This window comes from Thermobia domestica, chromosome 5 (assembly GCF_964235325.1).
Source record: "Thermobia domestica chromosome 5, izTheDome1.hap1.1, whole genome shotgun sequence".
Classification (NCBI taxonomy): Eukaryota; Metazoa; Arthropoda; class Insecta; order Zygentoma; family Lepismatidae; genus Thermobia; species Thermobia domestica.
Genome location: NC_137458.1, coordinates 18,119,961 through 18,144,481, shown reverse-complemented (window position 1 = coordinate 18,144,481; position 24,521 = coordinate 18,119,961). Strand labels below are relative to the sequence as shown.

Here is a 24,521-nt window from a genome sequence, read left to right as displayed (position 1 = left end):
GGCTCTTTGAGTCCTGGTAGTAGCACAGAGAGCGCAGTGAAATCAGTTGTCTGGCGAGGCGAGCGTCGTTCGAGATGGAAGTAGCCCGTGTTCAGCAGCGCGCGTACATCAAGATAGTTATTCTCCGAGGGGGAAATGCGAGAGAATGTCACAGTAAGTTGGTCGAAGCTTTTGAGAATCATGCCCTCGAATACCGTGCAGTAGCAGGGTGGCTAGGAAAGTTTCAGCAAAGGCGTGTAGCAACCGGTCATTAGCAACGCTCGGGACCGACCGGACCGGAGTATGCAGACCGATGTTACATATGTCATCATCGAGTAGCTCCTGGAAGAAGACAGACGAGTGATGCTACTGGAGTTGGAGAAGCCAAGTGACATCGAGAAACGCACCACGAGAGGACATTGCCAATGCTGTGTAACAACAGATGACCCGATTCACACATGGTGTGGAAATGGAATAGCAGATGGTATTCAGTGCCTTCCACATCAGTGTCAGCTGTGATGAACGTTGCAGGGGACTATTTTGAGGGTTTGTCATGTCAACTGTAGAACAGGTATGTGTGCTGTGCTATACTTAACTAAAATACTGTGCTTCGTATTTTGCATCATGAAACCTATACATGATCGTAATAAATATGTGAGGCACAATGTTCGCCTGTTATTCCATGTCCACACATGTAGTTCCCACCTCGTCCTTATATATATATTTATATTGCATTTTCCAACCGGGTTGTTATCTGTAATAAATAAAATGTAATGACTTGCCCCAACCTTCGTATACCGTATATTGCCGTGCGGATTGAGTTTTTGATACCGTTATACTTCTTTGTCCGTAGCATGGTGTCTTTGTAGTCCATAGCTCAGAGAAGGTTAAGATTTTGGTGGGTATTGAATGAGTAGAAAAAATTCAGGACGTACATAATGTGAAACGTTAAATCAAATTGTAAGAGTAATCTATCCTTTACATAGCATTGTAGAGTTGCTGATTTCGATTTTGTCTATTACATCAACACTATTTGAAATATTAATATGCCTTTCATGACTTTCAGTTACTTCAACGCAGTAATAGCGTTATTCAGTGTTATAAAATGTAATGGTGAATGAATATTGTTTGTTGTTGCAGGTTGTGTGGAAGAAGTTGGAAGAAACTCCAACGCAGCGAAGGTGACAAAATAGACGGAGGTGTTGAGCTTTACGAAGAAGAAAGTTCAGCCGGTTTGTTTTTATAAATTACGTTCAAAAGTCTTGCCTTGGGTAGTCCATTTACACTATGTCCATCCATCAGTGTATTCACCAAAATTTTACAAATCAGTTATTTGCCATAATATACTGGCTATTGAGGTAGAAGGCAGGCGTCAGAAATTTGTGACCTGTATTGTTTATAATAAGAGTTCAAAATTAGGCAGGTATCAGCGAATCTTAACACCGAATAATGAATTAACGGTTTGTGCGAACGAATCATCTTTGTAATTGTCTCATTAAATATAGAGTTAAGTGTGCAAAAGATAACTGGGTTTCGAAGTGACTGCATAATATGTTTTGATTTTATTAAAGCATCCCTTCTATGTGAACCCGGAATTTAGTTTGTGTGTACAATGAAGCGTGTGTAAGTAGGCCACCCTTAGATTCAGAAACAATGAGTGTGATAGGTCCTAGCCGAATTAAACAAATTGTCCAAGCTATAGAGATGGACAGATAAAGAATTAACATTGTGGATTAATTGCAGTAGATAATCAATACATCATTAAAATCTTATTTAAAGTTCGTGAACATAAATTTTATCCAACATTTAGTTTCGAAATCGTATATGTTTTCGTAATAGTTCTAGTGCATAACAGTACAAGAAGTATTATTTGGTAAACTGAGAAAATGACCGATTTTGTACCATACCAATTCCTCTGTAAGATGCGAATTTAATTATATGCAAAGAGTGAAGAATGCATGACTGAACTGAAATCCAAACCAGGGTCTCCGGCTTACCGTACCGTTTGCTGTTCAGGGAGAAGAATGGGCAGTGTAGTGGTTAACGCATTGGCACCGTAAGTCAAAGACTCGATTTCGGATCGCAGTCCATTCGTATATTTTTTACTCTTTCCAAGAAGTACTTTAAGTGGACAAACAAATTAAAGAAATCTAATCAGGATTATTGGACATCTCAGCACGAAGCTATCTAAGCCATAAACATTTATCTTCGGAATTAATTGTCGGATAAAGGAGACTCCTGTTAGATAGTTTATAATCGTTTTGCAATTATCAGTTATAATGTAAAAGCAAGAGAGATGTAGTACGATCTGAAGTGCAGTTACCGGCAAAAATTGCATTCTATTGCCTACTTCTCCGTAATCTCTTAAGCTATTGAAAATTGTAATTCTTTGTTTGTTAAAAACAGAAGAGGGAGACATTCATTTTGTGATTGATTGTATAACAGTCGTTATGATGAGGTATTGGTAGACCAATGCTAATTTACGCTGCGGATATACATGCTTAATCTTCAGCATAAGATTATAACTATTGACCCCTGTAACGATCATGTTAGGCAGAACCTCACCATCAATTGTTCCAAATACAAGCCATTAGAAAGAATCGTCGTTGTTGGCCATGTATTTTTCAGTGATCGTCCTTTCGAAATTTCTCTTCTCATTTTATATCTGCTTCCCAGGTTGTTGAATATATTGCAGAAAAGAATCCTTGAATTTTTGTATCTTCAGAGGCCAAGACTTTGGATTGTAAAAGATCATTTCTCTCCCTATGAGTGTAGTAACAAGGCTTGTGATTGTCATGCACTTAAAAAGTGTGAATTATATTTTGATGTGGAGATAATATATGAGCAAATTAAAGAAATTTTGTGGGCATTCTGTGAATTTAACAAGTAAAGAGTATTCCCAACGGAAATCATATTGCATCTTAATAGATTCGGATACTGTTATTTGTAAATCTTTGTTTTACAACGTAGAACTTTGTGTCTTTACATTTAACAAATGGGCATTAATATTCGGCATTTTATTCTTCTTATATCTCCTTCGCATCTTTACTTTGGTAGTGGATAAGAAAAAGTGGAGCACTTTGGTAGTGGAAAAAATATATATAGGGAACAAAAATATTGCTGACTTCATTTTGTAAAAATTAAATTTGATTCTTTATTGATACTGTTTTTTACAGCATTTTTTCCTAGTATGCAAAAAGTAAGATAGTAAGGTATATACTTGCCTTTTATCATGGAATATCTCGTAATGTCATTAAAATAAATAAAAATATAATACTAATAATGTCCTATTGAAATGGCTTACAGATGTAGGTTCTGGTACAAAAATAGAGAACAAACAGATAAAGGGTTAATACAATGAAATTTGTATTAAATTGAACCTGTTCGTTACATAAAATTTTACAGCCTTTTTTAAATTTTGGACACGGCAGTTTCTCCTCGATTAAACCGATCTTCCATTCCATATATATTTAAGTGCATGTATAAATCATAATTTATGTACAAAATAAATGAATTTTAGCTGAAATCTTATAGAATTTGAAGAATAAATCAAATCAGAAGTTTCTTCTTCAAGCCCCTTCATTGCTAAGTAAATAGCATATTGGCCTGAGTATAATGTTGGGTTGATTCATTAGTTCATGCTGTTTTTGGAGCCAATTAATACCTTTCTTGTTTAAGAGTTAAACTAATCAGGCAATGGAACATTGACGTATTCCTCTTACTGTTCACAACGTTCAGAGAGTTGTTATATGCCTTCACGGAAGGAACTCGGTGGCTCGGATGCATAAAAGTCAATGAGATTTCTCAAATGCTCATCGTTTTCGAAGGATGTACCACGGAGTGCATTCGACAGGAACTGGAAAGGATGGTAATCTTAGGAGCCACATATATGGAATACACTGAATGAGAGAGAATCTCCCATTGAAGCTGCGAAATGGCAGCGATTGTCATGTGTCCCATATGTAGGCTATCGTTGTCCATGTAGATGGTCCCATGTCGTTTATTCGGCCTTTTTTTCTTGAAATACTACATGAACACGTTGAAATTGATCAATATAAATATACAACAGCAATGGTGGTACGATTACGGGGTAGAGTTCACTGTGAAGTCACTTGCATGCTCCACCAGATACACAACATTGTCTTCTTGGGATGCCAATCCTGTTTGGGGCGTGGTGTTGCCTTTTGGTTTGGGCTGATCCATTCCTTCCTCTGCTTCCGCTAACAGTTCGTGAGAGAAAGGGCTAATGCTATCGGCAAGATTCACGATGACGGATAAGCAAACCAACAACATATGCCAACACACTGGTTATTGTTGTCAGCACTGAGTGAATGAAGCATCTACAAACCCAGTGTTTTTGAACCTTTCCCATATGTTGAAGGCGTCACACAGTAGTTCCCATCCCATCTCCGTGGCCAGTTCCCAGGTACTTTAATGTGGAGCATGGTAAATCAAGTCATTAAAATTGTCCTCATCAAATTAGGATGGGCGACCAGAGCATGAGCCATTGCTCAAGTTAAAATTTTCACTTCGGAACCTGTCAAAACATTTTCGGCTAATCCTTGCAGCAATAGCGTTCTCTCCATACATACACTGATTTGCCTGGATGTTTCTGCGGTAGTGGAACCTTTGTTGAACTCATACGAGGTAACATGTTAGAGATGACCCTTGTTTTCAGCTTTAAACTCCATGCTTCACACTGTGAAAAAAAAAAAAAAAAAAAAAATGATTAACCTCAGCAACACCACAAATATACTACACATTACTGGTAACATAGCTAATAAGTTGCTCTGTCAAATAGTATTGCCTTGGCGTGGGAGACCTGGGTTCGATTCCCGTCGGGAGCTCATGTGGTTTGGATTCCACGTTAATCAGTAGGTCCTGTCTCATATAGCCTCGCTGCTTGAAAGGGACGTTAAACTCAAAATCAACTCAACTCATAGCATTGCGATCGTTGCAGACATCTGGCAAAAAAAATTCCTGGAGCAGCACGAATTAATGAACCAACTTAATACAACCCCGGGTTTTTGAGACAATTTGTAATGAAAAATTCTACCATAAAATATTACACATACTTTTGAAATGGAAAACTTGCCAGTTTTAAGATGTAAAATCAGGATTTACTGCACTTCTTCTGGTAGTTATCACTCAGTATTCAATACCCTGGTAGTGTAGTGGGATTGATCTGAACACTCCATGGAAGAGTACTGAAAATACATTAATAACATATTACGTATCAATCAAATTGACGCTTTTGTCCTGTATACGTCTGACAACGCAACGGCACTGCACGGTTACGGGAGAGTGATACAGATATCCTGTGTTGTATGAATTAAACTTTTTTTTGTTCTTTTCTTCAAATGTAAAAGGCACTAGGATTTTTTAAAGAAACACTTCCTTTTTATACTCAAAATATTTTCAATGTTCTCGGTATTCTATATGGTTTATTGTCGGTGTAGTAAAGAAGTTAAACTGAAACTTTTCTAATATATAGCAGTTACACGACTGCAGTGTTCAGTGACAAACGAACAAAATAATTGTATATGAGTTTACGATTCGTTAATTGTAGACCTGGGAGAAACTAATCTGCAACATTCATAAGTGGTTTGTTGAGGAATCTCGCCCATCACAACAAAAATTAACGCAATTTCTCAAACACGTAGATTACCAAATTTACCCGACTATGAGGTGACCCTCTTTTTTCTTCAAGAGTCTTCTTGACAATTTTCTTTATTTTTAACAAATTTTGAAAAATCAGAATTTCAAATTGTTTTATTGCTATAAAATATCTCATGATAAAAAGGAAATATTACCTATCGTAAACTTCTGCTAATTATTAGTTGCCTAAATTATGATGGAGGTAAAATACGGTACTCTAAATAAAAATAAATGCGGTAGTTTACGATACATGAACTTTTACGCTAACAATGACGGAAAATCCAATTAACTCTATATCTATGACTTATAGAACCTGAATATTCAATGCCTCGTTCGTAAAAGCTCTCCACGGACTTCTATCTTTAACTAACTGGATCCAGCTTCTACTTTGTATTCCTATTTCTGCGAGATCCATCTTAATATTGTCCTCCAATCTGCAGCTAGGTCTTCCTAATGTACGTTTTCCGATTGGACTTCCAGTTGAAACTTTGAAAAGGTTCCTGCTTTCTTCCATTCTGGCTATATGACCTGCTCACTTGAGCTTCCTAGATTTGATAACCTTAACAATATTTGGTAAACAGTATAAATTATGTAGTTCCTCGTTATGAAGTTTCCGTCATTCCCCATTCACATTTCTCTTGGATCCGAATATTCTTCTCAGGATCTTGTTCTCAGTTATTAAATGTAAAATTAATAACAATGGGGCTATATTTTAACGTTTGCTATAAGTTATTACACAACGTAAAAACATTGACTTCAACTATCAAAATCGCGAAAAGTGAACTTTGTGGTGGATAAACACCGTGTGCGTGAGGTTTCTCGGGGTTCTCCCGTTTACTCCCACTTCATTCCACCATTTCATTCATTTCTCATCATCATCGTCTCCTTTAGCCTAGCCGCCATAACCATGGGACATAAGTTTTTTTTTTTTTTTTTTAACTATTAAAGCTTAACCTGCGGTTGTAAGACGACTCCGTATTTTTCGGGTGACGATTTTGCAGAAGAGGAGAACGTGTCTTGTAGTCGGGTAAATACATACGTATTTTTGGTACTTTCTACTGAAACTGGTGAGATTGTGAATATAGATTTCAACTCGACAAGTATTTCAACTCGTTTGCTTCAGGGCTCTCTTAAGCATAATACTTCAATGTTTAATACTGTTTGGGCACATAAAGATTTAAAATATATATATATATATATTGTAATTATTCAGCATAAAAGAAGTAAAGTATTTGCTGTTGTATAATACAATGCAGAATATATTTATTGTAGTACAAATTGTAAGAGGGTGGAGGCTAGTCTATTATATATATATTAAAGTTAATTTTATGGGAATGAAACGAAAAACCAATATACGTGTTATAATTAAATCTAAGAGGGAGGAATAATTACTATTTTTGTACAGTGTATATGTATATTTGTATAAATAACAAACTTGTTTTGGGACACTTGTTACTGTTGAGAGTTATTTCATATCTATGTTATATATAAATATTTGTAAATAATTGTAAAGATAAATCATATTTAAAGATGTATCATCCATCTTACACTAACATCATCACATCTTTTATATAAGATATATGTAAGGTATCATATTTGTTTGTTATGATGCTCCTAAGGTTAACTTTTGTTGTTTATTGGTAGATTTTAGTGTCTGATATTGTTGTGTAGAACTTTTAATTAATTGTCCTGACTTTTTTCTTGTCTTACGAACATTTTTTCTTTTTAATTAAGATTTTTTTTTAAATATATATTTTCTTACCTTTAACTTGAATACTAAACATTCCATTGTGTTTTGTGTGTGCTAACATTGTATTAATCAAAGCTTCTTAATTATTAATAATCTTTATTTTATGCTCGTCAATTTAAAATATTTTAGTTGAAAATGTTTTATTTTGCAGTTGCTATGGAGATTTAAAATTTGTTTCAAATTGATGTTATATGGTCTTGAGAATATGAGGCAACTAAGGTTCCAAAATCTTACTACAATACCTCATTTATATTATCGTTCCGTCCATTTTATATTGTCTGTTTATGTGTAAACTCTTTATTATGTATCTACAATTTTCTTTTCCTCTTCTGAACTTTTTTTCCCAGTACCCAGTTAACTGGAATAGATCTTCCGGATCTTTCCGTTCTTGCGAGAACTCATGTTCCTTTTCAAAGATCTGTATTCATATCATAATTTATACTTAGAAGATAAGCAATGTGCTAACACACTTAGGAAGCTATGTATACTGCTCATTCCCAGTGAGTCTATTTCTTTATACAGAGTGATTTTTTTTAACACGAATTTCATTTGGGTTAGAATTTCTACTGAAGTCCGATTTTTATGCGGTTTGTGGCAAATGATCAAGGAAGAGTAGGAGATTTATGGAACGATGTTTACTGGTTTAAATTCATCCGGGCAAATATCGGCCACGCCTCAAGAAAGAAAGAAAAAAGAAAAAAAAGCAAATATTCGCCAGTGTACCTTACAATTGGAATGAGGTGTGGTGCGGTGTGGAGATTTGAGTTTTCTTCGTTAGATGGCAGTCTCTCCGAGATCAATAAGAAACAGAAAACTGGGTTGTTGTATTGGGAATTGTGCTGTACAGTTCAGTGCTACTGATCAGTATAATCAGGACACAGTGAGAATAGTGTACTCTTTGGAGCAACATGAGTTTATTGTTAAGTTCTTCAATTTTATCAATTTCTCAAGTTTTTGAGAACGGAATCCGTTGTTGCTACGCAAAGGACATTTAGAAACATTTGGCTCACGTTCTGCCACAGACATGAACATAATATGGTCGGGTCGCTAGTGAATAAATTGAAAGAAACAGAATCGCTTCTGAGTGAGATAGGGAAATATCGGATTCCGCAGACGGATGTTCTGGAAGATGTCAGTTATCGACTCCTTAGGTCGCCCAAGAAATCTCTCCATCGTTTGTCGCAAGAAACTAGCTATAGCTGTTCAACATGTGATTTATAGGTTTATCACTAACACTTAATAGGTATTCTGCACTTTCACTTCAAGAATCCAAACCTCATTCCAGTTGTAAGATACACTGGCTAATATTTGCTGTTATTCTTGAGGCGTGGTCGATATTATCCCGGGTGAATTTAAACTAGTAAACATAGTCCCATAAATCTGCCATCCTTCCTTTGATCATTTGCCACAAACCGCATGAAAATCGGACTTCAGTTAGAAATTCTAGACCCAAATGAAATCCGTGAGTTTTAAAAAATCACTCTGTATTTCCGTGATGTTTATTTTTCGTGAACAAGGCTCATGAGAAACTTGAAACTGCAAGGATTATTTAGTAATCAGAATTAAGAAGAAAAACAAATATTAAGAACATTTGTTTGAAGTAGGTATGTGTGGCTAGTTGTCTTCACTTCTAATTGGAATATACGTAGTTGTGAACATTTCTAAAGTAGGCAAAATAGATAAATTGGTTTTAATCAAGATAGCTTTTTTTTTCTCGTCAAATGATATAAACATAGATAACCGAGATAAATAGCAGCTATCATAGACAGTGATAAGTAGGTATCAGGTGTTGCATAGAAATGTCTACATAGCGCTAGTGCGAAAGTGTAAGAAAGAAATAGAAATTTCTGTATATAGTTCCCAATAATATTATTGTGAAACACTTGTTAACGATTTCAGATTTTATAATCATGGTTTTGGAAGATAGAAAATGGTTTTTGTTTTTAATAGTTCGTGCTCCAAATTGTCAATATAGTCGTAATACAGATTAATGCATGTGACAGTTCTATAAATTTCGTGAAGCCCATGGATTACTGTCGAAGTAACATTGTTTGTCTGTATTGTCTGTAATAACTAGCCAGCAAACATAATACTTATCGCTGCACGTATTTTTTTTTTTTTTTTTTTTTTTTTTTTTTTTTTTTTTATAGCAAGTGATTGTTTTTATAACAGGTTTACCTAGAGAGTTCATAAATTTCTCTTCTGTCACTGACAGCCAAGTTCAAATTGATCTGTTCGTATCGAAATTATTGATAAGTCAATGTATTTCAGATGAGAGTGGACTTATTGGCTTGTATCTATAGAATAGTGTTAACATAATAAAAAAAAAAATCATCATTCATAGCTTCCAATGAAGGTTTTATGTGGACAGCAACAAATGCAAGAATAACCCAGGAACACCAAAGCATCTATCCTGAAAACTCAAAAATGATTAAGGAATAACACTTGGAGAGTGAGTGTAGTTTTTGAGCTGCCTTGTAGCACCATGCCAAGTGTAAACAACATTGAACGAATAGAAATGTGCAGAGGCGGATCTAAAAGGTAAAAACTAGGGGGAGGCAGCGAGAACCAAGACTATGATAGGTGTATCATGAATTAACTATAAACTTTCAAAAATATATGGAAAGAATTTTAGGAAAACCGAAAAATGGATCAAAAGATTGCGATCTTAATCAATAATTAGTTTTTTTGTTTGTTCAGGGGCCACAAAATTTTTGAACGGCCCCTAAATCGAGTTTTCGTATTTTCTACGGAATGAGCACATCATATTGAGTTAAGTGATAGTTTGGGTTTGGCTGCACTATATGTAGTTCTCCAGATATAAGGCCTACAAGAAAATTCTTGATTGAAATATTTTGGATCGTTTGATCCAATTATAGCTTAAATTAATTTTGTCACTCAAAAAACTGGGGCGCCTAGACCCTTCAGGCTCTGGACTAGATCCATCACTGGAAGTGTGTTAGCTGATTAATATTAGTATTATTAATTTTGGCGCTTTAGAGCTTGTGCTGCTGAATAATCCAAGTAATAAGATATTCGAAAAGCTTTTTATAATTATCTATGGAATCTTCTTTGCGTGTGTGTGTGTGTGTGACTACTAGGGACAAGATGCGGCAGCCAAGCTCGTGAATAATGTATAAATATTATTTACTGTAATGCTCCAATAGTTTACTACTATACTTATACGCTTGTGCAACAAGGCTGGTATTTCTAATTAGAGCAATTATGTATAAATGGTCACATAATAATCAATATATTTTTTTTTTTTCCTGTCAGTAATTTTATGCTGACGTGTATTAAGTGTTTAATTGTAGTGTGTGAATAATTTTTGTAAACAACTTTATATTTATGTATTAGGTAATATAATGGTTCTGAAACATTTGGCAGACAAGATACTCGCCCTGCTTTCTGTTTTTATTTTTAGTATTAATCAAACATTGACAAAATATTTTAGAAAAGTAATGCAGTAATCGAGTAAAACCAATAAAAAATGTTAATTATACAGGGTGTTACAGAAATGTGCCACAATATTTCGGGAAGAGTTTCCTCACATCAAAATAAGATTAAATGCTTATATGGACCTGTCCTCAGAAGTGGATAGTTTCGGAGTTATAGGATGCCGAAAACGTGAAATAATGAACAGTTCATAGCTCCACTACTATGGGACCTATCATAGTCGGGTGAAGACATCACTGAGGAACTGGTATGTGAACTATCCAAATATCCATGTTTAAGAATGCCAATTTTTTTAAGAGAAATAGGTGGAGAGTAATCAAGTACTCCTAAACAGCTTCTCTAAAAATGATTGTGCAAGTATTGGAAGTTCTGAAAGATGGATAGTTCACATACTAGTTCCTCAGTGATGTCTTGACTCGACTACGATCAGTTCTATAGTAATGGAACTATGGACCTTTAAAGTTAATTTTTTTCGCGTTTTCTGTACCTTATAACTACGAAATTATGCACTTCCAACCAGAGGTACATATGAACTTTTCTCGTATTTTGATGTAACAAATCTATTCTCAAAATATCGTGACAAATTTTTGTAGACCTTGTATTTAAATAGTTGTTACAATAATGATGGTTATTTTTCTCTTTTCATTTGGATGACTTAAGTTTTTTTCTGTTAAATGTATTTTGTAACGTTGTATTGATCCGCTTAGTTTGATTTAATTTGGATTTCCTTTCTTTAAAAAAAAGCTATATCGTTAAACAAATGTAATAACATGTGCCTTAAAAACTTAGAACAAATAATTCAGATCAATACATTATTTTTGTATCTGACAATTAGGATAAGTATCTATCGTGGATACATATTTTCGGAAATTATTTTCTGAGTTCGGACCAGACCTGATAGCTTCAGGTAATTTGCAACTTACAGTAGGTACGTGATTATTGCGAAGACAGTATTTAATGCATGCATTATAAAATATCAAAATAGAATATGTATTGTAAACATTTTATCCTATATGAGCTGCGGGATATACGTTCAGATTTCCAGGATACGCTACGGATACATGGTATCTTAACTTTCAGTACAAAAGAGTAATCCAAAGGAAATAATATGTTACATTTTTTCATAAAATTTGAATTACGTTGTTTAGTTCAATACGACACAGCTTTAAGCAGTGAACTTTTGTGCATTTTACCCTGATTGACAGTACCGTGCCATGGGGGACGGCCCCGGGCGCCGAAGTAATGGGTGCGCAAAATTCGTGAGGAAAAAAGAAAAGATGTATATAAAATGGAAAGAAAAAAGTAATAAAAAGTGCTCAAAACCAATGAAAAGCAGGGTTTATTTTTGAACATTTTTTTTACGCTTCGCGGCAGGTCTGTCAACCTCACTCATAAGTACGGGGGGGGGGGGGCTTCGTTGTATACTTTCGCCCCGGGCGCTGATTTTCCACGGCACGGCATTGCTGATTAAGTAATCATCAGTACATTACTACTACTTTACGTTGTAATGTCTTACAAGTTCGTGATCACAAGTATTTGATATTTAAAGTGATTTGGAAAGGGAAAAAAAAAAAGCTGTTAAAAATACGATCTAAGGATTTCTCATTTTGTTCAGGACAGTTGATAAGAATATAAAATAGTTCTATTGGTAATAATAATATACAGGACTTCTATTCCTGAGGCTCACATTAATGATCAAATTAACCCTTTGCAATATTTAATGCCGTCCATCGTAGATTTAAAACAAATTTTAGAAGTATGTATATTTAAAAATAAATGTATGTAGGTAAATGGAGTTCTTCCTAGCAATCCATACTTTTTTGAAAAAAGTAACAAGACTAATAAAATTACTAACTACTTAAAGATCTAAGAAATATATTTTATAGTAGTTTGTAGAATCTAGATACAATACAACTAGCTTTTGTAAATTCCTTATTTTTTATATGTATTGTATATGTTATGAACTGTTTTGTATTTTATTGTGGATGGAGAATGTATGAGAGATATATATTTATTTGAAGATATGATCAGGAGAATGTTTTATGAATTCTATGTTTTTTCTTTCTTCTTGGAAAAAGAAATACAAAATATAATTTACTTGAAAATTGTGTTTCATTTTTCTTTTTTTGTATACCACCCAAATCTGAAAGCATAGCTAGGATATTTAATTGTAGGGCCGAAACCCGGAATGCAGAACAAGGCAGACGATTTGAGCACTGAGTTCGAAATGGAACGGCAAGAAAAAGTATGTACTAAATAAATAGACAAAGAAGACAATAACTTAAGAGTAAGATGTTCTTTTTAGCTAGCCAGTTATCTATATATTAAAATGCTAGGTTTATATGTTTGTCTCCAGTCCTTTCGACAATGATATCTCGGCACCCCGTGCTAGAAACGTGCTGTTTTCACTACTCGATTCCAAATTTTGTGTAGATTGCCCAGTTCTAATTGAATATTTAAGAAACGTGGCCGTTATTTCTGTATTACATTTTTTAGGGGTACACTGGAAGTGTTGAATTTTTAAAAAAGTAGAGCAACATAGCTTATGAGTTATACATTCCAACACCATAAAGTTGTATACAGGAGTTGTATATCTCAGGCTTTTGTTTCATGGCCAAATGATAATGAAAAACGAAGGATAACCATTTCTCCAATCTAAGATTAATATTTATTGTTTGGACTGTTTTTCCCAATGAACACCATGTATCACTGACATTATAATTAATTGCGTGCATAATGTATTTACTTATTACATACTATATACAAGAAGAAAACACTGATCATACATGAATTAGAAACTTCAACCGGAAGTAGGCTCAAATCTTACAAACGGTGCGAGATATAGGAAAAAAAGTCATTTAAAAAATCTCCCCTTGCCGATTTTTATCAAGACGCCTTTCACTTGTCTGTAAAGGGGCATGTACAGATGTGAAGAATGACAAGGCCATCTATGCTCATATGTGAATGATGCGCTGTGTAGAGAGAGCAGGTTTAGCAAGTTACTATTATTAATAAATATAGTAATACAGCAAACTGCCTGTTATTGTTTACTATATGAATATATAGGGAGGAATGGTGGTAAAAAGTCCGCAAAATTATTTTTTTATGCTTCAAATGATGGTTTCTTAATTTTCTTATTGATGAATAATACCTAATTGGACATTATTGCTATAGGATACATAATGAAAAAAAAAACAAACTTGTGCCCGGGTAATTAAAAATTGTCCACCAGAGATTTCCAAAAATAAAATTATTATCAGACAAATTAGAAATTTAATTTTATAATTTGTTTTGACTTATCAGCTTATCTGGAGCGAGTCATAAATACAAGTGTGAAATTATAAAATGATACATACATAATTAAAAAGTAGGTGTTTGTGCTAATGCATTATAAGAGTGCTTCCAATAGTTGACCTATTTTATATCATTTGGTTGTCACGTTACAACACACAGGAAGAGAGAGAGAGAGAGAGAGATGTAAGAAATCAGAAGATATCGCCGAAGCATTCAATTACATGAGAAGTTAGATTGCCTCGTCTTATAATTTTAGATGTATTATTACTGTATTTACTTCAAGCTGTGTATTTCTATAACTCACGACGAGAGAATTACAGTGAAACCTGTCTATGTTGGCCATCATCTGTTCCATTGAAAAGTGTCCAATTTACAGAAAATAGTGCGATTGGTGTATTTTTGAAATTGGATTTCTAATATTTTAATAAGCAATGGCACGACAGCTACTTTTAGATAATGTATATAGAGTAATCATGACAATATACAGTACCAGAGAAATTACATATTTTATGGTGGTTCATTCTAGACGCATTTCTTTTATTCTTTTGGGACATATTCGTTGGGGTACATTCTAATTTTGCAGTTTTTGTATAGTATCGTCTACCTAAATCTTAAGGTAACTCGTATCTCAAAACCTCCGTTACCTTTCGACAATCCGTCAGGTGCCAATAGTTGACAATTGAAGTGGTTAGCTTTAACTTTGAAAATTTTCCGGAATTACTAAAGCTCCCCACTAATGAAAGGAGCCGATATAGCTAATAGTTTTACCAAAATAGACAGGGTAAAGAAATACGTACAACCATTCCCTGAATTACTGTACGTGCTTTTTCTTATTCACATCTTCCTTCACCACCCCTTTATCAGGGTAGTGTTCTGGCCATTGACCTCCAGGAACAAATCATGGGAATCCATGTTTCTTTATCTCCAGTTACAAATACAGAACATCTGCCTCTCATTTGGGAATACGAAAGAATTAAGAAAAATAACAAAACGTTATTTTGCGTGGCCAAGATACGCACGTAAATTTATCATTATCATCATAGGGTAAACATTGCTTCAACGCGGCCAACTTCCAAGATAGACAGGTGGCCAACTTACAGAGTAATAAGTAATGAATGTCTTATGGGAAAATGCAGGTTCAAGACGAACCAGGCCAAGATGAGCAAGTGGGCAAGTTGACAGGTTTTACTGAAATTGCTTTTTTCCATCAGGAAAGATAAGTTAATAAATGTGAAAATATAGAAATGGTATTAACTTCGTGATTTATTGAGTTCATTTGAAAATTACAATACAACCTTGAAATCTATACTAATCTCATCGGTACTACGTAATACTTTCCGTCAGTTCTGTTTATTTACTTTATTTGTTTTTACAAAAATTAGGTTTATTTAACAACAATAAAAAGTAATATTTACAATTATTATAACACAATTTGTGGCTATCATGGCATAAACTTCGCTCGCATGTCAAGGCAAGCATATGAAGGAGAGAGAATATAGGATAACAATTACATGTGACTATATTTTCAAAAACCGCATTTGATTGGTTGATGTATTTACACTACCTCGCTCATTAAATATACTATTCTATAACTTCCCTGTCACATTAATTAATAATAAATCTGACGAACAATTTCTTTGTTCAAGTCTACAATATTTCATTTTTTTCTAAATATATGAAGTATCTAGTTAAAGAGTGCATCATAAATGTTTAAAAATTCTACACGTAATCGTATATGGGTATCTAATATTGCAGACTCACAAAATACCACATGCACACACACACACATACATACATTTACAATATTTCATAACTGTCACATAACAGTTTTAAATAATAATAATTTTATTTCAATAGTCAGATTCGGACAAGTTCAGTCTAGAGAAAGTACAATCTTGTTTAAGAAAAAATGCAACCATTCTATCCTTTCAAAACTTTATTAATTATGCAAAACTTGATTGACGAAAGTTCATAAAACAAGTGCAAATTTCTTTGGATAATTTCATTTTTTTTTTCTTCAATCCAAAGCACCATGATTTCCTACGTATGGCTACAAGACTGAGAAGTGGGTGTCCATTTTCTTTTTTCTTTTCTTTTTTTTTTTTTTTTAACAAGATTACAATGTCAGTTTTGATCTTCTCAATTAAGAGCCTGGCATACTACAAATAATGCAAAATTTACTTTTTTTTTTGCTTGTCATAAGTGAAACGTTATTATTTAATTTTAATAACTATGTTAAAACTATTCTGTTTATTACAAACTAGATATAACTATTATTTAAAAAGTAGTTTGCAGGACACCAAAACAATATGATACATAATCAAATGCAGTAGAGTTCGTTCCTTTAGTCGCTGCCTTAACTTAGATTTTGGGGAAAATGTTATTCTGGCAACACTGTAATTTCTACGGGTGACAAGATTGAAAATTCTTCAGGTTCATATTTTCTGTTGTAGAATAACATTATATATGATTATGGTAAGTTGCATTTCATTATCTTCTTTGACTCATGAAAAACAAGCAAAAGAAAAATGGTAAATTTTGTATTATTTTTAGTGTGTCAGGCTCTTAATAAGTAACAACAAGTGGATTTTTTCATCTATTTCCTTATTATATAGCTACCCTTATGAATACTTCAATATTTTCTTTTGCAAAATGTATAAATTTTAATTAGTTACAAAAAAAATCAACTTTGATTCATTATTAACAAAACAATTATCTCCGTTATTATCGTTATCTCAAAATTTAAGAGAATTGCTGCTGAAGACAATCAGTTTTTTTTAAAACATGAAACAGAACAATTTATTACTCAGAGAATAGTTCAAAACAGAGAACATTTTGTAGGAAATGTTACAACAAGGACACATGTATGAAAGATTTTTATCAGATAATGAGATAACTTAACCATTATTTGACAGTCGTCTTCAAATTGTGGTAAAAAATTGTTGTTAAAAATCTCGTAAGAATTAAATCAAAACTATAACAACATGAGTCAATAGATCACCTAGATCATTATCTCATTTTTTTAAAAAGCTGTTCAATTATTTTTAATGGCGAGGCCACATAATTCAAGGATCTTATAAGATAGAGAATCTGCCCTTACAACAAAATCTTGAAGCCATACGTCACAATTTCGCCACCCCTACTCTGCCCACTCCGCCCAATAAGATCGCAAAGTTTTGAGCCAATAATCCTGACGGAAACGAAAGTAGCCAATCAGACGATGGCAGATACGAGAGTAGCCAATCAGACGTGCCGGTTGTTTTTTGGCTTCATTGATTTAATAGGATGAAGATACATATGGGCAGATCCTCTATTTATAACATCCTTGACATAATCAAAGTACAAGCCCCTTTTTAGTAAATACCTCACTTTGGAATTGCAATGATTATTCAAGCTTATTATACTACCTTTTTACAATATATTATGAAATACAAGAATCAATATTTAAAAACTGACATCTCCAATGATCCTTAATGTAAGGTATGTCGAAAATCGTTTAGTAACTATTTCTTCACTGACAAAAAAATTGAGCCACGAAAGAACTTTTAAACATAACCCACTTTGAGAGTCATCAAAAATACATATAAATTTTCAGTTTTAATCAGTTCATAAAAACAAACGAACAATTTTAAAAGTTAAAATTGGCTGTGTCTCTAGGCTATGGGCCCTGCAATATCTGTGAGACTGAAAATCGTGAGATATACCATAAATGTTGTGATTTTTAGGATTTTTTAAAGTTATACTAGAAATGACCAATCTACTCAATCTACCCAATCTACCCGTGTCACCACGAAGGAAAAGTTTCTAAATGAAACAAACGATCTGAAATATTGTACCCAACAATGATATAGTAATATGAAAGGTCCTTGTGAAGCATTCCAAACTATTTTATTTTATTCAACAAGATATCCTTACTGTTGGGTACTACAATTGGTTCTTTTCTCAAACCTTAGCTGAAATCTTCGGAATGCGTTCAATTACGGTGATTTGGTTCGGTTTTTACGATATTTTTCATTTTTTAAAAAAATTATCCTATTTTGATTAAATATGGCGTGTGCTTTCTTTGAGATTCACCCATCATCATTCTTGCTTGAAGTTAGGATCTGTCAGATTTAAGAAGAAAAAAAATCTTATTCTTATCACGTTAGGGTTGAAACTCATTCCTTTTGCTTGAAGCTTTAATAGGTCATGTATAAGATAATAAATCCAACTCCTCCCATAAAAGGAACATTGCTTCTATTATGCACGGCACTATCAGAATTTGGAATGTACGAATACAATAACATGATTACTAACAAAATCTAATAACATTGATTATACCTAATAACAAAGAAAATATCGAACAATATCAGGAGATGATTTTGTGAAAGTTAACGATACACATATTCGAAAAGACAGTACATAGCAAAGAGAACACTGTAAAATTAGTCTAATGAACGTCGGTTTCTTTTAGGTTTCAGTAAATAAAAAGCACAAAATACATTTTCATATAGAAATTCTAGATTCCCCAATATAAAAATCGCAATAACAAGTGACATTTTTTATTTGTTCATATTTCAAAACAAATAGATGAAATTACAAACTTAGCAGAGACTAGCAGTTGGAACTAAACTCTAAATATCCAGAAATGTATCGCATGTAGCTGTCGTCTACTTGACTTTTCATTTTAAAAGAAATAATTTTATGTACCTACTGTTTACTGTTCATACTCTTTTGGGGTAAGTTTAGAGATGCCCCTACGTTTTTTATATAAAAATTAGGAAAATTTACAGGAGAAATAAGGTAAGAAATGATGATTTGGAGTTCTTATGTGATATTTAGGTGTGAAAGTTTGGGAGTAAAGTTATGTTTAATACGAGAAAAGATATGTAGAAGTGGGTACTATTTGCAACACGCGAAAGGTTTCGATGATTCAGCAACATGTTAGTCGTATAGGATGCGTTGAATGTGATATTTCCGAATTGAGTTTTACAGAATTATATAAGAATAATGAAGAGAATCTATTTAATTTTTATGAGAACCACGAATTACTGAATTTAAGTTATAATTAAAGCTTCTATGAGAACCAGCTCCAGTCACTGTTCTAGTCTAACTGAAGTCTTACCGCTTAACCTAAAGCAACCAAACCTAACCTAAAGTAACGTAATCTAACCTAGTCTAACCTAACAGTTTTTAATGTTTTAACTGCTTTTTTGTAGGTTTGAAACTGAACGGGCGCCTCTAAACTTAAGCCCTTTTTTGATTAAATGTAGCTTATAGGCTGTCCATAATGCTGTTTCTGTAACTTAGATAATCTGTCAGCTTTAGTCGTTAGGTAATCTGCTACTATACAGATCACCCAAACTGCTTATAAAAAACATTATCACTGCCGCTTCTAAAACTGATTATGGTCAAATCAAATAATTTCAACTATCAAATGGATCATTATATACCAGAACTCAAACATGCAGGGGGGCAAATAGTGTCACAATTTATAGTAAATAAAACCGTCATGGACCAGTCAGAACTCTGATTGTTGTTACTGTCTGCAAGGCTAGTAAATACTTTTGCTACAATTCCATGTAAGAAGAAAACAGCAGAGAAACATTTTACTTAAGCGCGGAAGATTAAATGTTTTATGTTACGAACAGTAATGACAAAATAAGAAAATTAACATTGGTATAGATATTAGTGACGTATTTTGATTTTAGAATGTTAAAACTGTACGTATAACGGGAACAAAAACAAGAAATATTACTGAACTGTAGATCCATCATAATCACATCATTTTCGTTAACACTACCCGCATAATTATAGGAGAGTCTCTAATTTAAATGTTAACATCGACTTTGTACATTATTTTAAAATATAATATTTAAATGAAAAAACAATATCGTATTATAAAAAGTTAATAAAAAAGTAAAATTTGTGAAGTAGTTAATTTTGCAGACGATCATTGTGGTCAACAGAAAAATAAGTACAAAATTTTCTATCTATAGCTGTCCTTTGTAAATATTCTCAATGACTGCTTGTTACCAACTGAAATGCTGAACACTTACAAATTAAAAACAATAAATTTTATACAATTTCAAATTCAATTATCCATACTATTTCACAATAGTAACAATTTAATAGTAATTATCCCAATTCTCAATATTTTTAATAAACATAAATTGAGCGTTTCAGGGTAGATTTTCACAATGTAAAATTTCAGAACGATATCCTCAGCATTGTAACTTTGTCGTTAGAATTACCTAACATGCTCTATACTGTAACCGCTCATGAGAAAAACCACAGAACATGCTGGAATACAATCTAATTATACGAGTCGTCTAATTCCAAAACTGCACTTGTCCATTTACAGCAAATCAAAAAAAAAAAAAAAAAAAAAAAGTAGGATCCCCGTGTTTTGTAGAATTGGGAATACTTCAATGTGTTCATGTGAAAAACCTGAACATCTTCAAATGTTTCTAGTTCTACAAAACGCATCGATCCTACAGTTTTTTTTTTCGTTTTTTCCCCTTTTTTTTTTTGGGGGGGGGGGGGATTTGATATAAATGGACAAGAGATGTTTTGGAACTGAATGACTCACATATACTTTTTGTTTCCAGCAATTTTCGAGCTCTTGATTACTCCTTGACATAAAACACCTCTACATTGTGATCAGTAAATATACGTAATGTTGGTGAGGAGTTGATATATACATATTGTAACTTATAATTGAATCGGTGAGTAGAAAAAGAACATCATTCCAAAAATAAAGGATAACATTGCACGATAACAATTTCTCTATAACTAAATATCCAATCCCATTACGTTTTTGGAATTTTGGAAAATGAAAGGTCTTAACATACGCTACAAATCTCCCATACATATATTTTTACGTAAGCAATGGTATTTCCGGTAAGCAGTTTTACTTTTCGTTTTTTAAAAGTAACGTGTTGGGGAATATTCTCCTTTTTCTACACACTGATTTAATTACTGTACGCTAATATGCGTATTATAATTGAAAAATGATTTATGATAATTTCAATAAAACTGGATAATTAGCCAGAATTTAAAATATTATGAATTTACCAATAACCATTGCATTTAAAAAAAAAATCTTTAACCTCCATATTTTTGTTTTCCCTCATACCTCTGGTTTGAACATTTTTTTAGAACTACGGTTGTAAAAGATTCTTTATATATATATAATTATAAATCTTAATTACAAAAAATTGTCAAGTAAAGCAGTCTTTGAATATTACAGGACTTCATTGTAATGATGTATTAAAGAAAATTTTCTTTTTCCATCAGCCATGAATCTAAACAGACATTATTTTCTAAGCAACAGAATTTAAATTATTTTCTGCCTCGAGACTTTACTGGATGAAATAATACAAATGTTTCACTTAAAGAAGAAATATTGTAAACAATGCTGATTAACACTACTCATTATTTTAAAACAGTACACACACACACACTGACACGTAAATTATATTTATAATTATTCATATCCTGTTTGGTTTATAATTTAGTTACTGAAAAATTGTAGTCCTATTTACAGAAAAATATGAATTGGTGTACAATTGTATAGACAACAACAAGAACAACAAAACAAAATTGATTTTAAAGGAATGATCAAATTACGATCAAGGAACGAACTGTAAAATAATGATTTTTTTGAAAATTTACAAAATACCTAAATTCAAGTAGAACTTAACACAACATGTGACAGATTCAGTATGTACACGACAAACAACTCAGTCGTTTCCCATATCCTGGTTTGTTTAATAAACAATTATAATACACAATAAAAGCTTGTCATTTACATAAAATGTTATTCATGGCCCCACCTATTGCTCTGACACTCAATTTGTTTGTTTATTTTTTTAGCTGTTTAGTGAAATAACATATGATTTAATTAAAAAAAAAACAGTTACCAGAGTGTGTTTGATTTTTCCTCTGAAATATTCACCAAAAGAATACATATTTTACCTTTTAATATAAAGATAGGAGAATTCTTTATGGTTCAGGTAAGCAGAAAACTATTAACACGAGATTAACTTTCTTTTTTTACTTAAAATTATCTGGGACTAAACCAATATGTATTGAAAGAATATGTTGATTTTTTTTTTTTTTTTTTACCGACAATTAAATATCAGATTGAAACTGCCTGGACGATAAAATATTTCGCTGGTCAATAGTTAAAATATTTTGTTCTACTCTAATTAAAACTAGCTCAATAATTGAAACCGAATCATGCACACCAAAGACAAACGTGTTAACCACAGTATTTTAAAGAATTGTTTCTAAATATATGATATGTAATACAATACAACGTTTCCTAAAGAGCATTTTTTTTTCATTCTTAGTTGTGTTTTGAACGGCTTCAAATCTTTGCTATATTTTTTTTTTAAAGTAACTAACCATACATTGTCAAGGATAAAATGGGAAAGAAATATATAAAACTAGATCTGGCCACAATATGCCTGTAATTCCTTTTTCTAAACCCTTCAGTAGGCGGGGCCAAAAACAAACTTTAAAAGACCACGCTCTACGAAGTAGAGATTTGAGTATTAAATTGCTCTCCACTTTTCTCCAGAATTTCTTTAGCAAGATCTTCCAGTTCCTCAGGACTTATAATATACTCCACATCACGTGACGTAGATGGCGTATCGTCGTGTTTACTATTATCTTCAGAAGTGTGAACACTTTTCTTTGGGCTGATTACTGAGCTTGATTTTTTCTTTGGGCTAGTTTCAGCTGACTTTTCGTCTTTGTGTTTTTCGGAAGCTTCTTTCAACCAATCGGGAATGTTCCGCTTTCTAGCTGCCATCTTGGTTTAAGTTCGTCATAACGTTTCAATCAACAAGAGATCAACACTTTATCATTTAATTGCTTTCCTAACATGCAGCCTTCTCACTCGAACGGTCCAAACTTCACCACACAAACACACAGTCTTCGTATTATTGAACCACAATATTATATTTTTTTAAAAAAGAAATAATCACAAGATAACCAAACCACGAACCAATCAAAAACTTTAGTTGATATTTTTCACCTCAAATTAAAAACAATCCATATGAACTTCAGACATCTCCATACTCTATGCTTGACTGTGAGGAGCTGCTAGATAGCGGGTATTGCTCAGGAACTGCAGATAATGTCCGTCCTCCAGAATTTGAGCGGTAGTGCATCGGAGAGAAGAATTCGTCTCCTTCGTCAGCTGACGACGGCGATGGAGGGGAAAGAGGAGCTGTGTCGTCCTGGTCTTGTAACAACTGACGAAATTCTTGAATTGACTCGTTCAATGACCATAGTTGCGATAGCAGCGATAAGTCTAACTGACGAAGTCCCACCTGTAATGAGAAAAAAAAAGAAATATCATATTAATAAGCATAATTAAATATGACAGAACAATAACACAATTACACATAGAAAATACAACAAACGAATTATGATAACTGTCGATCTTTCGGTTGATTATCAAATCTTAATGAAACAAGAAAACAAGAATAACACTTTCGTCAGCGTTAACGTGACGCTGCATGTCGAAGTAGCTGGATCAGCACAGATGTCACCTAGAGGAAATATACAAGTACAGTAAAACTTGTCTTTAGCGGAATCGAACGGGACTCGCAAAAATTTACGTTAAAGATAGGTTTCCGGTTAACGAAGGTAGATCTATGCAACAAAAAGAAGAAGAAGAAGAAAGAAAAGAAAAAAGAAAAGAAAAGAAAAGTCGATGCATATCAGTGTCATTTTGAAGTAAGGCAAATGTTGCAGTTCCTTTAAACTTTTGACAGAATCTTGATAAATCTTTAGCTTACACTGTTCTTCCAACTCAATGTCATATTCTTCTCCCTCCACTTCCTCTTCTCCTTTCACACTTTCCGTATAATTTTCAAAGCATTTATATCAGTTATGTCTGCTTCGGTTTGCACATGAATGCCTGTTTTGCTAAATATATATATTAGGAGGAGGAAATTATTAAGAGGAGGAAGAGAAACTGGTTGGGATATTGGCTAAAAAGGAACTGTATCATGACGGAGATGCTAGAGGGTATGGTGGCAGGAAGGGGTGAATGAGCCTACAATTAATTGACAATGTCGAAACACAAAAATCGTACGTGAAGATAAAGAGGTTGGCGGAGGACCGTGGAGCATGGAAGCTTCTCAGTTACGGCAAGTGACCTGCCAATAATGGCAGAATAACTATGATGATGATGATGATGATGATATAGTGAAAATTTTGCCGAGATGTTCTCAGTTGAATACGAAAACAAATAAGAAAAGAAAGATTCTGTAGATTTCGTATACTGTTCGTAAATGCAATTAAATGATAACTGAACTGGTGCAATGAAATGTTCAGGAGAAAACGGTAGAACTTGGAGAAAAAACTAATCACATAGTTGTCCGCC

General features: G+C 33.3%; 2 protein-coding genes across 2 annotated transcripts in view; one reads left to right on the top strand and one right to left on the bottom strand.

The window, feature by feature from the left end:
- Nucleotides 1-12,332, top strand: part of Ccdc85 (coiled-coil domain-containing protein 85) — a 35,445-nt gene extending 23,113 nt beyond the window's left edge. The window contains exon 6 of the mRNA XM_081758264.1: nucleotides 1,120-12,332. Within this exon, the coding sequence (XP_081614390.1) occupies nucleotides 1,120-1,164 (45 nt within the window). The 3' untranslated portion in view covers nucleotides 1,165-12,332. The remainder of the gene's footprint in view (nucleotides 1-1,119) is intronic.
- Nucleotides 12,333-16,137: 3,805 nt separating this feature from the next.
- Nucleotides 16,138-24,521, bottom strand: part of LOC145685757 (uncharacterized) — a 121,722-nt gene continuing 113,338 nt past the window's right edge. The window contains exon 2 of the mRNA XM_081758263.1: nucleotides 16,138-23,460. Coding sequence (XP_081614389.1) covers nucleotides 23,191-23,460 — 270 coding nt within the window. The 3' untranslated portion in view covers nucleotides 16,138-23,190. The remainder of the gene's footprint in view (nucleotides 23,461-24,521) is intronic.